This window comes from Diabrotica virgifera, chromosome 5, assembly GCF_917563875.1.
Source record: "Diabrotica virgifera virgifera chromosome 5, PGI_DIABVI_V3a".
Classification (NCBI taxonomy): Eukaryota; Metazoa; Arthropoda; class Insecta; order Coleoptera; family Chrysomelidae; genus Diabrotica; species Diabrotica virgifera.
In genome coordinates this window covers 207,837,764-207,853,249 of record NC_065447.1, presented here as the reverse complement: position 1 = coordinate 207,853,249, position 15,486 = coordinate 207,837,764, and the positions used below count along the sequence as shown (strand labels likewise).

The 15,486-nt window shown below is 35.2% G+C and overlaps 1 protein-coding gene across 2 annotated transcripts in view; it reads left to right on the top strand.

Moving 5' to 3' along the window:
- The window catches only part of LOC114332894 (transcriptional regulator ovo-like), a 161,240-nt gene that overhangs the window by 141,508 nt on the left and 4,246 nt on the right, over positions 1-15,486 (top strand). Inside the window, exons 4-7 of one of the 2 annotated variants that reach the window (XM_050651772.1) lie at positions 253-546; positions 3,497-3,743; positions 7,549-7,882; positions 12,887-13,196. In XM_050651772.1, coding sequence (XP_050507729.1) covers positions 253-546; positions 3,497-3,743; positions 7,549-7,882; positions 12,887-13,196 — 1,185 coding nt within the window. The remainder of the gene's footprint in view (positions 1-252; positions 547-3,496; positions 3,744-7,548; positions 7,883-12,886; positions 13,197-15,486) is intronic. The other variant, XM_050651773.1, reaches the window with a different exon arrangement.

Below are 15,486 nucleotides of genomic sequence, written 5' to 3'. Positions count from 1 at the left end.
GCCCAGATTGATGACGTCACTAGTATGATATATAGACCGAAAAAACATAATTTGAATATAAAAATCGACCTGTTTCGGGATTTTTCCTCAAAGTCGCCGGTTTACGAAGAAATGAATTTATGCGTTACTTTATGGACGCATTGTATAAACGTAGTTATGCGCTCAAATTAAACAAATCAACTCTTTGAGTAGTGTCATAGAATTATTAAAAATTTTTGTGGGACAAAAATTGATATAACTATTTTTCTGCAGGCGGTAATAACAACAACAGTTTCAACGCAAACGGAAACTTTTCTTCAAATTACATCCTTTCGAATCAACAAAACATGGACTGCGATACAGGACAAGACCTAGGAAATTTGACGATCAATGGAAACCAAAGTCCTCCGAAACAATATTCAACGCTTCAAAATGCTTCTTATGGAATAGTAATGAAAGACGAAAGTGACATAGACATATACGAAACGAAGATGGATCCGATGAATCAACTTCTGCCCAGTGGATATTCTAGTTATGATGATTCAATGATGGTTGACTTAGTAACAGGTATAATTCATCCATTCATTCATTCCGTGGGCGTACTGGGAAAATCCACTAACTCCATTTTTTTTTCAATTTTGACATTTTAATACCATTAAATCCACAAACATCAATATGTTAACAGGAAAAACCGTATATCTCCAAATTCGTCATCCGCCGTGCTTAAATCGGTTCATTCAATGACACAGAAAATCAACTAACTCCATCTTTTTAAGTTTTCAAGTTTTCATGAATAAAATAATATTTTTCCAAATATTTTTATGTAACGGGTGTCCCAATGAGAATGGCTCTCGGCCATATCTCAGGAACTGTTTATAGTACAGCTTTGAGAAAAAAATATTTATAACCAAAGTTGCCACGGGAAAAGCCTGGAAATTATTTTCATAATTGTAGGTCCACCGCTAGAGGGCGTAATTGAATAACAAAAATAAAAAAATCAAAATTTTACAAAATTTACCTAATGAAAGGGCACTGGAAATCCAATCATCGTATTCTTCATAAAATTCTGCGCATATTTGATTTCACAAGTTTAAGTCTACCTTTGCAAATAAGAGCTGGGGGTGAGTGGAAACCTTCTTATGAAAAAATTGCTGTAAGTCCGGTTCTGCTAAATCGAATTTTGCATACTTGATCTTGTTGAAAACAGCTCTTTTTCGTCAATGTAAGTGTCTTATTTTCGAAATAGCCTAAGAAGTAATATGCAAGCTAGGAGGCGTTATTTAATTATTTTCAGAAATCTAGTTTTCTTTGGAAAATATTAAATACAAGTGTGCATTTCTAATCCTGTATTACAAAATTAGACCAAATTAGCAACATAATACCGAAAACCGCATGTCGATACCTTTTTTCTATCTCGAGATATCTTAAGAAATGTGTAAATTTTAAACATAACTGTTACTTTCACCGGTAAACGAGGTTAAGGAAAAGTAGTGTGTTATGGAAAAAACAAATAAACATTTTCCAGATGTAAACGTATATAATTAATTAAAACAACAATAAGACAAACAACACTATAAAATATAACAAAGAAATAAAAGCAACTAGTACTTACTTGGTCTTAGTGACTGCCTAAATGTTCAAATTGTTGCCCATCATTTTCGATGCAAGCATTTACTCTTTCAAGAGTAGCTTGAATAGCAACAGATTTAACTCTTTTAGACTTTAATTTGTGGGGACCGTGTAAAGACCTTGTTTTTGCCGCTCGGTCCACTACTCGAGAAAACATGATCTAGAATCTAGAGAATAAGAAAGGCCATTCAAAGCATTGCGAAAGCAGAAATTGAGACTGCTTTTCAATCTACTCTTGAAAGAGTAAATGCTTGCATCGAAAATGATGAGCAACAATTTGGACATTTAGGTCGTCCCTAAGTAAGTAGTTGCTTTTATTTCTTTGTTATATTTTATAGTGTTGTTTGTCTTATTGTTGTTTTAATTAATTATATACGTTTACATCTGGAAAATGTTTCTTTGTTTTTTTCCATAGCACACTACTTTTAATTTCGTTTACCGGTGACATTAACAGTTGTTTATAATTTAAACGTTTCTGAAGATATCTCGAGATAGAAAAAAAAGGTATCGACATGCGGTTTTCGGTATTATGTTGCTAATTTGGTCTTATTTTGTAATACATGATTAAAAATGCATACTTGTATTTAATATTCTCCAAAGAAAACTAGATTTCCGAAAATAAATAACGTTTACTAGCGGGCATATTACTTATTAGGCTATTTCGAAAATAAAACTCTTACATTGACGAAAAAGAGCTGTTTTCAACAAGACCAAGTATGAAAAGATTTAGCAGAACCCGACTTATAGTCATTTTTTTATAAGAAGGTTCCCACTCACCCCCACTTCTTATTTGCAAAGGTAGACTTAAACTTGTGAAATCAAATATGCGCAGAATTTTATAAAAAATACGATGATTGGATTTCCAGTGCCCTTTCATTAGGTAAATTTTGTAAAATTTTGATTTTTTAATTTTTGATATTCAATTACGCCCTCTAGCGGTGGACCTACAATTATGAAAATAATTTCCAAGCTTTTCCCAAGGCAAATTTTGTTATAAATATTTTTTTCTCAAAGCTGTACTATAAACGGTTCCTGAGATATGGCCGAGAGCCATTCTTATTCGGACACCCGGTACATGTATGTGCACTCCACCTGTGGTTACCATCCTTCAAAATCATATCCAGGTACAAAAACTGAAACATCCAGTGTACCCGATTTTTAGGAGATAAGCTATAATGTATAATAAATAATGTTTAAATGCGTTTTTTTCAATACTTTTACTTTTGTGAGTTAGTGGATTTTCCCAGTACGCCCACGATTCATTAAGCCCTACAATCCCTAGGGATTATAGCTAACGCCATGGCGTTCAAAATCCTATTCTTGAATGTGGTGGATTATTCCTCTATGCCATTTATAGGTTGCTGTTTGTCTTTGCTGATGTCGTGACTCATTGTTCTTATATCTTCTTCTACATCATCCAGCCATTTTCTTCTAGGCCTTCCTCTACACCTTGGCCATAGTGGTTTCCAGTTAGTTATCCTTCCCAGCATATCCGAATGCGGTCATTCTTATCAAAGAGATTTTATGTATCTACCTATATTTTCTCCCCTTAATTCTTGTTCAATTTCGGCATTTGTTTTTATTCTTCTTTCTCCTTCTCTTATTGCATTGGGGTCCGGTATCGTTTTGACTAATTTTCTTTAAAATTTCGGAAGATCTTCCACTTTCTGGTTAATCATCTTGATTTCTATCCCATATGTACCAACAGGTCTTATATATGTTCATCTTTGTTCTCTTAATTAGAGTCTTGCTTCTCAGCAGATTTCCATTCACGCCATAGATATGTTTTTTGCCTTTCTTGGTGCTGATTATTTCTTCAACTTTCATATATGTACCTAGCTCTTCATACCTATTAATAAGAATAATTTAATTTTCTTCTTTTTAACAGGAACCGTTGTAGATCCTCTGCAGTTTACTGCGACCTTAACATTCTCCAGTTCGGCAGAAAACGCCTTATTAGAAAACTTTCCTGACGCCACTGATTTATCAAGTTTCCTCCAGCGACTCCCAAGTGAAGAAAACGACAGCGAAGATGTTGGACCTGGAAGTATGCATTCTCCTTCGATGACTCCCGATTCCCAGTTACATCCAGTCGATCAAAATATTGATTCCTTTAGTGAACAAATGTTAAACAGGTAAGTTGTTAAATTATGTTAACCATTCCCTACAGTACATTATTAAAAATTTCTTCAGAAATTCGAGGAATATACTAACGAATTAGAACAATTTAAGAATTAAGCATGCTCAGAAGTGAAATCCAACAATCAGGGAGATAAACTGATTCACTGAGAAATCAGTGAGGATATCCTCAAACATTAAACCTGTAGTTTGAGGTTATTATTGTACACTCAACCTACGGATCTAGAAAAATAGACGTGTTTTGCAAAACCCTCAACTGGCGTGTTATTTTTTTGAAATTTTTAAATTTATGCATCCGAACTAAAAAAAAAATAAAAACGAAAAAAAAGATGTTTTTCGTTTCGTTTCGAAAGGGGGAGGGGGTGACGGGATAAAATTGCGCTGTCTTATTTTTTAATTACATAAAACACGTAAAAATTTTAAAAAATTGATTCAGGTCGTATCAAAAAATATTACCGCCCCCCCCCCCGTTATTTACTCGAAAAAAGTATTCGAAACATTGAACACATGTTTTTGAAGAATTTGAACGTGTTTCGACTAATTTTTGAATTTCTTTAAGTCCATAAAATTGGGGAAAATCCCCAAAAAATCCTAAAAATCCAGTTTTTCTGGTTTTTGAAGACGGTTTATATTACGGAAAAATCTGGAAAAAATTAGAAATATAGTTTTTGATAAAATGCACAAAATACAAAAAAAAATACACCTGCAGCCATCTTAAAAAAAGCTTTGAGATAGCTTTTGAGATAGGCTAGGATATTTTGAAATATTTCGTTCAAAACAATTCACCAAACATGTTTTATGAATTCTGGGAGTGAGGATATTTTGTTTACCAGTTTACCTTAAGGAGGAGTCCTCCTCTATCTGTTCTCCTTCGTAAGGATGTAGTGGCGTCATGTAGTTCTGTCCAATTCTCTCTCTCCTGTGCGTGTTGTTTTACTTCGGAGAATGAGTAACCAATCATGTCCTTTATTTGGTCCGACCATCGTAATGGAGATCTTCCTCTGGATCTTCTGCCCTCTACGTTGCCTTCAACTATCATTCGTTACATGCCTTCTCTTCTTCTAGTTATATGTTCAAAATATCTCAGTATATTTTGGTTGATAGTTGTGCTGAGTCTAGTTTTTATGTTAAGTTCAGCTAATATTGAATTATTTGTGCGATGTGCGGTCCATGGTATGCGCAACATTCTCCGGTAGACCCACATTTCAAATGCCATTATACGTTTTGAATCTGCTTTTTTGATGGTCCAAGTCTGTGAAGCGTAGGTGGCGATAGGAAATATTAACGCTCGAACAAGGCGTAATTTTGTGTTTTTTGTAATGTCAGTATTCTTCCATATTTTTGTGAGTTTGGCTGTTGCCGATCTGGCCATTATGATGCGTCTAGGGATCTCGTCTTCGCATCCTCCACTGTTAGTAATAACGGAGCCTAAGTAATTAAATTGTCTGAAACCTTCGTAACCTGCCAAGTTTCTTATCTCCGTTTGGTTGTTCCTGATTCTATCGATGATCATTATATTTATTTTCTGTATATATGGTTTTCTGTATATTTATTTTCAAACCATATTCCGTACTCACCGTTCCTAGCCTATTCATAATTTCTTTCAGTTCTTCTGGTGAAGACGCCAATATAACAGTGTCATCAGCATAACGTAGGTTTTTTATTTTTCTTCCTCCTATCGTTGCTCCACCCTGCCATTCCTCAAAAACTTGACGCATAATGTGTTCACTATACAGGGTGAGGCAAATAAAGGGCCTATTAGAAATATCTCGAGAACTAAAGGCAACAGAATCATGAAAATTGGAATAAAGGGGTTTTGAAGGATGATCTATTAAATGAAAATATTTTCATCTCTTTGCAACTTCCGGTTATACCGGAAGTTGCTTATAACTTCGTTTTTTTAAATGGTACACCCTGTATATTTTTACATTTTTGGATTCTCTTCGATGTCTTCTTTCTTAAAATATGAGGTTTTGTAATATTATACAGGGTATTTTAAAAGATAATTACGTTTTTTTATTAATTTCGTAGCAAAATTAACACCCTGTAGAATTGTAGTAGTTTGACATCTAAAACTCTACTTACGTTCAAATGATTTTTCATATACTCTACTATTGTTAAGAATCATTAGTATAGCTAAATTTTTAATTTTACTATACAGGGTTGGTCGAAACTCGGAATGAGTATTTTCTGAGTTTTCTTAAATGGAATACCCTGTATTTTAGTATTGTAATGAAATGATATTTTATGGTACTTTTTTATTTCTTAAGCATTCCCTATACCTAACTGCTTTAATTTGTGCTTAATTGTTAATCGCACCAACAATCTTAACTAAGTAGGTATTTCGATAGCTAAACCATTATTGGTAATTTTAAGGACCAGTCTGGATTAATATGTATTTATTTCTGAAAAATTATTTGGGATTGAGTATTTTCACGGCCAACCTAATAAAATTTTACGTATTTTTTGTTGCAATTAATGTTTAGCTTGAATCACCAATAACTCACAAATTAAAGCAGTTAGGTATAGGGAATGCTTAAAAAATAAAAAAGTAATATAAAATATCATTTCACTACAATACAAAAATACAGGGTGTTCCATTTAAGAAAACTCAGAAAATAATCATTCCGAGTTTCGACCAACCCTGTATACTAAAATTAAAAATTTAGCTATACTAATGATTCTTAACAATAGTAGAGTATATTAAAAATCATTTGAACGTAAGTAGAGTTTTAGATGTCAAACTACTACAATTCTACAGGGCGTGAATGTTGCTACGAAATTAATAAAAAAACGTAGTTATCTTTTAAAATACCCTGTATAATATTACAAAACCTTATATTTTAAGAAAGAAGACATCGAAGAGAATCCAAAAATGTAAAAATATACAGGGTGTCCCATTTAAAAAAACGAAGTTATAAGCAACTTCCGGTATAACCGGAAGTTGCAAAGAGATGAAAATATTTTCATTTAATAGATCATTTTTCAAAACCTTTTTATTCCAATTTTCATGATTCTGTTGGCTTTAGTTCTCGAGATATTTCTAATAGGCCAGTTATCTGCCTCACCCTATATATATTGAATAGAATGGGGGATATTATACATCCCTGCCGCACTCCACATTTTAATTTAAAGTTTTTCGAAACCACCTTTCGAAACCACACGAACTTACATTAGCGGTGTTATTTACATAAAGTGCTTGTAATAGATAGATTAGATGTTCTGGCGTACCCATTTCTCTAAGTATATGCCACATTTTACCCATTTTACGTTATCAAAGGCCTTGGAGTAGTCAACAAAGCACAAATATGTTTCTATGTTAAACTCTCGAGATTTTTCGATAATTCGGCGAATATTAAGAATGTGTTCTCTTGTTCCCCTACCTGGGACGAATCCGCATTGTTCTTGGGGAATTTGCGGTGAAAGAATGGATTTTAATCTTTCATTGATTATTGTTAGAAGTACTTTACTCGCGTGAGATATCAACGCTACTGTACGGTAATTACTGCAATCTGTTGGAGAACCTTTTTTGTATATGGGAATAAAATTTAAATTTGTCTAAATATACATATAATCCCACTATCACTTAAAGACTTTCATTATTTTGTGTGTTTTACGACAAGGGGTAACGTAAGGGATGATTTTTCCCAAAATTTGTCCAGTTAATGATGCATACAGATAGGGAATAAGCCGATAAGAGAAATTCTAATGCCTGAGCCATGTAACAGAGAAAAAACTCAGTATAGAGTATAATTGATTTTCTTTAGAACTCTGAAACTAACTATTAATATTTATTTACAGAAACTATGAAAACCGGGGAGGCTTTTCGCACAATCACTTCTCCAAAATCTACCAAGACCCTTTGCCTCCCTACCAATCTCCCCTGCACGAAAATTCTCTCCAACTCCACCAACAGCAAATGCTTTCACCTACTCTTTCGTTCAACGGCAGCGGCTTGGATCTGGATTCACCGACAACGATGAGCCTGCCCTCGCCTGGAGCGGCGAGTTGTTCTCTGGATGGACCTCATGGAGAAGGAAGCCCGATCAGTCCACCATCTAACGTGAGTCGGAGAAGGGATAGCACTAGCAGCGATACCCCCTCCATAGGAGGAAGGGTTAATGTGTTGCATAGGGTAAGCATGTGTTTGATTTTAGGCAAAGCATATTTAATACTTATAACTTTTTTACTTTAGATCAAGTAATGGCAGTTGGTAGTTGTATAAAAATTATAAAAACATTAAATATTTCTGTTATATATTTTTTATTTGGAGATATCTGGTTTTCTACTTATTGGAATACGATTTGACTCTCTGCAACTGCCAACAACCAATACTATGTAAAGATATTTTAACCATTTTTTATTAGCACAGCCAAAGAATCAAAAACGTTGCTTTCCTATTAGTATTATAGCTTTTAAAAACTCAAAATCCAGATTATTTTCGACTGGGCATATTGTTTGAATTATAAGCCTAACTCAAACATAAAACTAAGTGTAAAAAGCATTACATACTATTGTTTGTAACTGTATGATTTTTAAAAAACTTTAAAATGCAAAAGAACATCATTTTGAGTTTTTAAATGCTATAATCCTCATGTATCAATTTATTAATATTTCAGATTTTCATGAATTGTCAATATATCGACAATATAAAATTTAAGGGTTAGGACGAATATTTAAAAATGGTTTTCTTTCGTCTTTTGTTTTCTTGCGAGGTGGCCTATGATATATTTCCTTCACTGTCTTTTTTGGTTCTTCATTTATGTTTCTATGTCTCTATATTGATCAAAGTTCTAAAAGACATTGGCTTGGACGGCAGAGATGTTCGGATAATTGCAAATTTATATTGGAATCAAACAACATCAGTTTTAGTAGATGGTGTGGAATCACAGTCTCTTAATATTAAAAGAGGAGTACGGCAGGGATGCCTCTTGTCACCCCTGCTTTTCAACGTTTACTCCGAAAGAATTTTCAGAAAAGCACTTTATGAAAAACAAGAAGGAATACTTGTGAATGGTGAAGTCATCAATAATTTGCGATATCCGGACGATACAGTACTCATAGCTTCCAATCAAGAAAATCTGCAAACACTACTTGATAATGTCGTTGAGAGTTGTAGGGAGGCAGGTCTGGATTTGAACATACGGAAAACCAAAATACTCGTAATAAGTAAACAACAGCATATAAAACCGTCTACATATTATGTAAATAATACCAAACTTTAGCAAGTTGATAAAATCGTTTACCTTGGACAGCAATTAAATTATAACGCAGAAAGCCACGGCGAAATTAGATGTAGAATAGAGCAGGCTAGAGCCGCTTTTAGAAGGATGTCCAAGGTGTTATGTAACAGAGACCTAAAATTGGCATTGAGGATCCGCCTACTTCGCTGCTACGTGTTCTCGGTCTTACTTTACGGTGTCGAGTCCTGGACTGTGAATAAAATCGATCTAAATCGCCTTGAAGCTTTCGAAATGTGGTGCTATAGAAGAATTTTAAAAGTTTCCTGGGTGGAGAAGATTCGAAACTCCACAATACTAGAACGTCTCAGCAAGACTACTGAGATCATAAAAAGCATCAAGCAGAGAAAGCTGGAGTATTCCGGACATGTAATGAGAGGTCCTAAATATAGGTTGCTACAAAATATCATGCAAGGAAAAATAGCAGGCAAACGCAGTCCAGGACGAAGAAGAACCTCATGGTTGAAGAACTTGCAAGATTGGTATGGTGTTGATACGATACAAGTATGCTATTTAGGGTGGCAGTGAATAAAATTAAGAATGCTATGATGGTAACCAACGTTCTGAAAGGACATGGTACATGAAAAAAAAGAAGATTTATGTTTGATATATTGTATTTACCATCCCTGGGTTAAGCAGATCTTCAGATCAAAGCAACCGAACTCAGAGTAGCCCAAAGAAGAATGTTCGCTACTTGAACTGACTCTCAGAAACAGGGTGAGAAACGAAGAAATAAGAAGGACAAGCGTGACAGATGTCACAGAGTGCATAGCATGGCTGAAGTGGAACTAGGTGGGCCATGTGACCAGATTGAATGACAGACAGTGGAATTACAGTGTGGAGGCTACGAGCAGACAGAAGAAGCAGAGGTAGACAACGTACACGATGGTCAGACGACGTCAAAAGAATGGTTGAAACCTATGAGGAAATTAGGGTAGGACACAGAACTTTGGACACAGAAGGCTGGATGATCATGATTTTTCATTCCTAACGGGTTGGGGTGTGTTGGTTTTTGTGTGGGTCTTATTTTTCTTCTTGGGCAGTTCTCCTTTTAGGACTTCGTCTTATATTTTATCGACCCCGTTTCCTACATGATGACTGCTGCTGTGTTTTGCAAAAAAGGATAATTTAATTTTACTTACTCAATTCTACTGATGTATCATGTCGCTGAACCTCTTTCTATTGAATTTTTTTCATGAATTTAAATATGGTTTCCATGAAGGTTGTCATAACGAGCATGGCTTGTGTGTTTGTTCTATTTCTGCTTTTTTTTGTGGGGTTGGTATTTGTTGTACCGTGTTTGTGTCTGTTAATTCTATTTCTGCTTTTTTTTGTGGGGTTGGTATTTGTTGTACCGTGTTTGTGTCTGTTAAGTACTTTGCTACAGCATCTGGTTGGCTAGGAGTAGTCTTTGCAGTTTTCACACTTCGCTGGTTAGTCTCAGAGAAGTGTGCTTTGTGGCACTGTGTGGTTTTTTAGCGCATTTTAACCACTTGGTGAGGGCGCGACATCTGCTGCTTATTCGTAAAGCCTTGGTTTCGTCGAAAGCGGCACCGACAAACTGCGACCGTAACACTGCGATGAATGACGTATGCGATGAATGAAGATTCTTCACTGCGGCAATGCAATGTGTAAACTCAGCAAGCGGTGGCTTCCAACGCATCCTTGGAAACCACTGCTATTATTTTGCATGGTACAGTTTTTTATGACGTCATTCATCGCAGTGTTACGGTCGCAGTTTGTCGGTGCCGCTTTCGAGGAAACCAAGGCTTAAGACTCATCATGGACTTTCATTCCGAATGCAATGTTTGCCGCTCTTATTCCGGTGAATCACTTGGCATTCTTCTTGTTTATTATCAAAGTTTGTTGTATGACTTAGCTTTTGTAACAATTTTCTTCCCACATTTCGATCTGTGCATAGGTCTCTCCAGTTTCTCACTTTCAGAATTTTGATATATCTCACGACCGCACCTGGTCATCCCATCTCTCTCTCTCTCTCTCTAGGTTTCCCCTTTCCCTTTCAGTTTCTGGCTTCCATCTGATGCCCTCTTAATCAGTAGGTCGGTTTTCTTTCTCTGTACGTGTCCCAGCCATCTCAGTTTCTGCGCCTTAACAGGCTCATTTACTATATGAGAGATATTAAAGAAAAACAATTATTATTATAAAAATTGAAGAAAAAATCATCTGTGTAAAAGGTATATTTATTTGAAAACCCCAATAAAGGGCTACATTAAAAAACAGAACGTTTTCGCTCTAAAGAGAGCAGCATCAGTGTTCTAAGCCTAAAATAAGTAAAACCATAATCAGTGAAGACAAAAGTAAAAAATTTAAAGGTTGACCAAGATAAAAAAATTAGGTTATACTCACAAGCTCTACATGCTAAGCCACCAAAAATACATGGGTTAAAACCCTTAAAATGTCGACTAAAAGTCTTACATTGACATGTTGTATATTAAATCCTGGCGATGGTTGTAATTTAGAGACATACCTCAAAGCATCATATGACTATTCCACGAAGCATGTGGGTGGTTGAGCCGATTTCTCTTTCTTCACAAAGAGAAAGGTGAAAGCCAACTGATTACAGGTGACAGGTGTGGAAGCGTTTCTGACTAATGACAGTACGAGACAGACAGTGTAACTTGAAGTTTTGTGAATTGAAATGTAGCTAGGTACACTAGCCACTAGTTTAAAAAAAAATATTTGTAGTAAAATTCAATAATAACAACAAACATCGTGTGCTGGGATTACAAGTATTCCATATTAAGCTAACAAGAATAATACAAGGAGTGAGGAGTTCTTGTTCGCTTAATATGGATTACTTGTAATCCCAGCACACGATGTTTGTTGTTATTATTGAATTTTACTACAAATATTTTTTTAAATTAGTGGCTAGTGTACCTAACTGCATTTCAATTCACAAAACTTTAAGTTACACTGTCTGTCTCGTACTGTCATTAGTCAGAAACGCTTTCACACCTATCGCCTGTAATCAGTTGGCTTTCACCTTTCTCTTTGTGAAGACATAGAAATCGACTCAACCACCCACATGCTTCGTGGAATAGTCATATGATGCTTTGGGGTATCTCTCTAAATTTCATCCATCGCCAGGCTTTAATATACATGTCAATATAAGACTTTTAGTCGACATTTTAAGGGTGTTAGTTAACCAATGTATTTTTGGTGGCTTAGCATGTAGAGCTTGTGAGTATAACCCAATTTTTTTATCTTGGTCAACCTTTAAATTTTTTACTTTTGTCTTCACTAATTATGGTTATACTTATTTTAGATTTAGAACACTGATGATGCTCTCTTTAGAGCGAAAACGTTCTGTTTTTTAATGTAGCCCTTTATTGGGGTTTTCAAATAAATATACCTTTTACACAGAAGATTTTTTCTTCGTTAGACACGTTAAATGTTACTAGGAGCACTCCTGAATCATAATTTACAATGTATAAGCTTTTTAAATCATAATTTGGGATTAACAATGTACATACATTGTAAATTATGATTCGAGAGAGCTTTTAGTAACATTTAACGTGTCTTGGTTTGTTTATTTCTACTACATCTTGATTGTGACCGTAGTATAGTTCGTGCCCTCCTTGTGGAGTATTTAGGCGCTTTTGTGGTTTTTTGCCAAAAGTATAAGATTGCTGAATGGCTGGGTCAGCGCAGAATGCTAGATATAATAAACCCTTTTTTGATTTCACTCCTTTCGGTGGAAACTTCTATTGATTTTAAGACTAAAGCAACCACACTGTAAGTTAACGTTCTACTCACTGCGCTAAGGATCTGTTCAAACCTAAATAGAGTATATTTTACTTCTAGCATTACGAGAATATCAAATTTATTTACATGGACTTGTTAAGTCACGTTCGATATACTTTAAGTATCTTTTGCAGTTGGGATTGCCAGCAGAAGTACAGCTGGAATTCGTAAATGGAGGACACGGTATCAAGAACCCATTAGCCAACCAAGACACTGTACGGACGACGACCAGAACTGATGATAAAACCAAAGTAGCATCCATAACAACCGAAGACGGTCAAACCAACTTCGCATGTAGGATATGCAACAAGACTTTCGGTCTACAACGTTTGTTGAATAGACATATGAAGTGTCACTCGGACGTGAAGAGATACTTGTGCACGTTTTGTGGAAAAGGATTCAATGACACTTTCGACTTAAAACGACACACGAGAACACATACAGGTAGGTCTAATATTATTCTCCAAAACTTTTGGATATTATTGGTGGATCTTACCGTTATTATTTCATTTATTCGATTTACTTGTGACTTTTTTTCATTAATATTTGCTGGTAGTTTAATGTCTTTATAATTAAGCCTATATTTTTGATGAATTAATGACACCTTATTATATTATATTATAACCAAACTTCCAACATTAAATTGGACGACCAATTGACAGAAGCAGTTTCCATCGATAGAGGAGTGAGACAAGGATGCATTTTGTCCCCGGTATTATTTAATATATCCTCTGAACATATCTTCCAGCAAGCGCTGGGAGAACTGCAGGAAAAGGTATTAGTCAACGGGGTGCGTCTAAACAACATTGGATATGCCGACGACGCAGTAGTTTTTGCAAATAGCCTAGATGGTTTGCAAAGAATAATGTCGCGCATATCAGATATAAGTAGAGAACATGAACTTGATCTCAATACGAAAAAACAAAGTACTTGATAGTCAGTAAGCGCGAAATATTAAATACACGATTTTGGTCAACCAACAAGCAATCGACAGGGTGGACAGCTACACATACCTTGGTACCAACATAAACAGCCAATGTGACCACTCTTGTGAAATAAAACAACCCATAGGAAAAGTGAGATCAGCGTTCATAATGATGAAGTTTCTTTTCAGAAGTCACGATTTACCACTTGGTACCAAAATCTCTATCATCAGATGCTATGTATTTTCTACGTTATTATACGGAGTAGATGCCTGGACACATTTCGAAGCTTCTTTAAGAAAACTCGAGGCATTCGAGATGTGGTGTTACAGACGTATTTTAAGAATTTCGTGGGTGGATCGTGTGACTAATGTTGACGTCCTACGTAGAGTGAACAAGGAATGCGAGATAATTAACACCCTCAAAGAGCGCAGACTAGAATATCTTGGCCATGTTATCAGGAATGAACAGATATATGGGTTGTTGCAACTCATTTTTCAGGGCAACCAAATGGAAAGAGACGACATAGCAACGAGACGAGAGCAAGAATATCTTGGCTTCAAAACCTGTGAAAGTGGTCTAATACATCGACCACCGGACTATTCAGAATAGCACCAAGCAAAGTTAGGATAGCCATGCTGATCACCAACATCCGGAACGGATAGGCACTAGAAGAAGAAGATGAAGAAGAATGACACATGACAATGATTGTTATTTCACTATTTATTACGTTAAAAATGTGTATTGTTTAACCAGCTAACCCGGCTAACTTCGTACCGCTGTAAAATTAAATATTTTGTCCAAGTTTAATAACTAAAAATTAGTAGATACTCAAAAAACTACTCAAAAACATTATGTACGAAGAAAGGTTAAACAATTTAATGCTTTCTGACAAACAATGTTTTTGGTCTTTTTTATGTGCGCAAATATGCGACGATAACGGTTTTTCGTACAATTGTCCACCTATGCAAAAAGAAAAATTTCTTCATTTGCCTTTGTTCCTTCAACACGGACAGTGAATTGATCATCGATTACGTTTTACGAATTATGAAATAACGAAGTTGGGGACCATTTCCGGTATAACCGGAAATAGCACTCTAGCCATCTAGCAACCGGAAATATTTTCCTTACAAAGTTCACTATCGAAAAGGACACCGCACACATCTTATGGAAAATATAATGCCACTCGAATGAAATAAAATTTACATGAATATCTAAATTATAATAATTTTATATCATTGCGCCAACTCTGAATTTTGCTTAATTATAACGTAAATTGATATAGATAAATCTAAAATTAAATGGGAGTGTAAGTGAGTAAAAGAGCAAAAAAAGATGTAAATCTTTCTTCAAGAGGCTTAATCTTATCGATAATAAAGTAGGTATAATTTGACCAGGCGTACAAAAGTATATAGTTCCTGTAATACGCTTAGCTCGCTGGGTAAACGCTTGTGAATAGCCATTAGACTAATAGTATATATGAAGGACACTTTTATGAACTTCAAAAATATGATTGCGATAAACTTTAAATATAATTTACGCCCTTGTTAATTAAAATCATTGTAATTTTGAGACGAATCTATTAATGTAAATGTTATTGTAGTTGAGTGACATTATTGTTTCCATAAGATTTGTGCGGTGTCCTTTATGCAGCGGAATTTTCTGATCTCAACTCAGCTTAGATTTGCAGATCCTACTAATCCAATAGGCCATCCGATATAAATATTCTTCTTCAGATGCAAATCCACTAATGGATGTTAGCGATCACATTTTCCATTAACTCTCTGTTCCTTGCAATGTGTTTCAGAGAT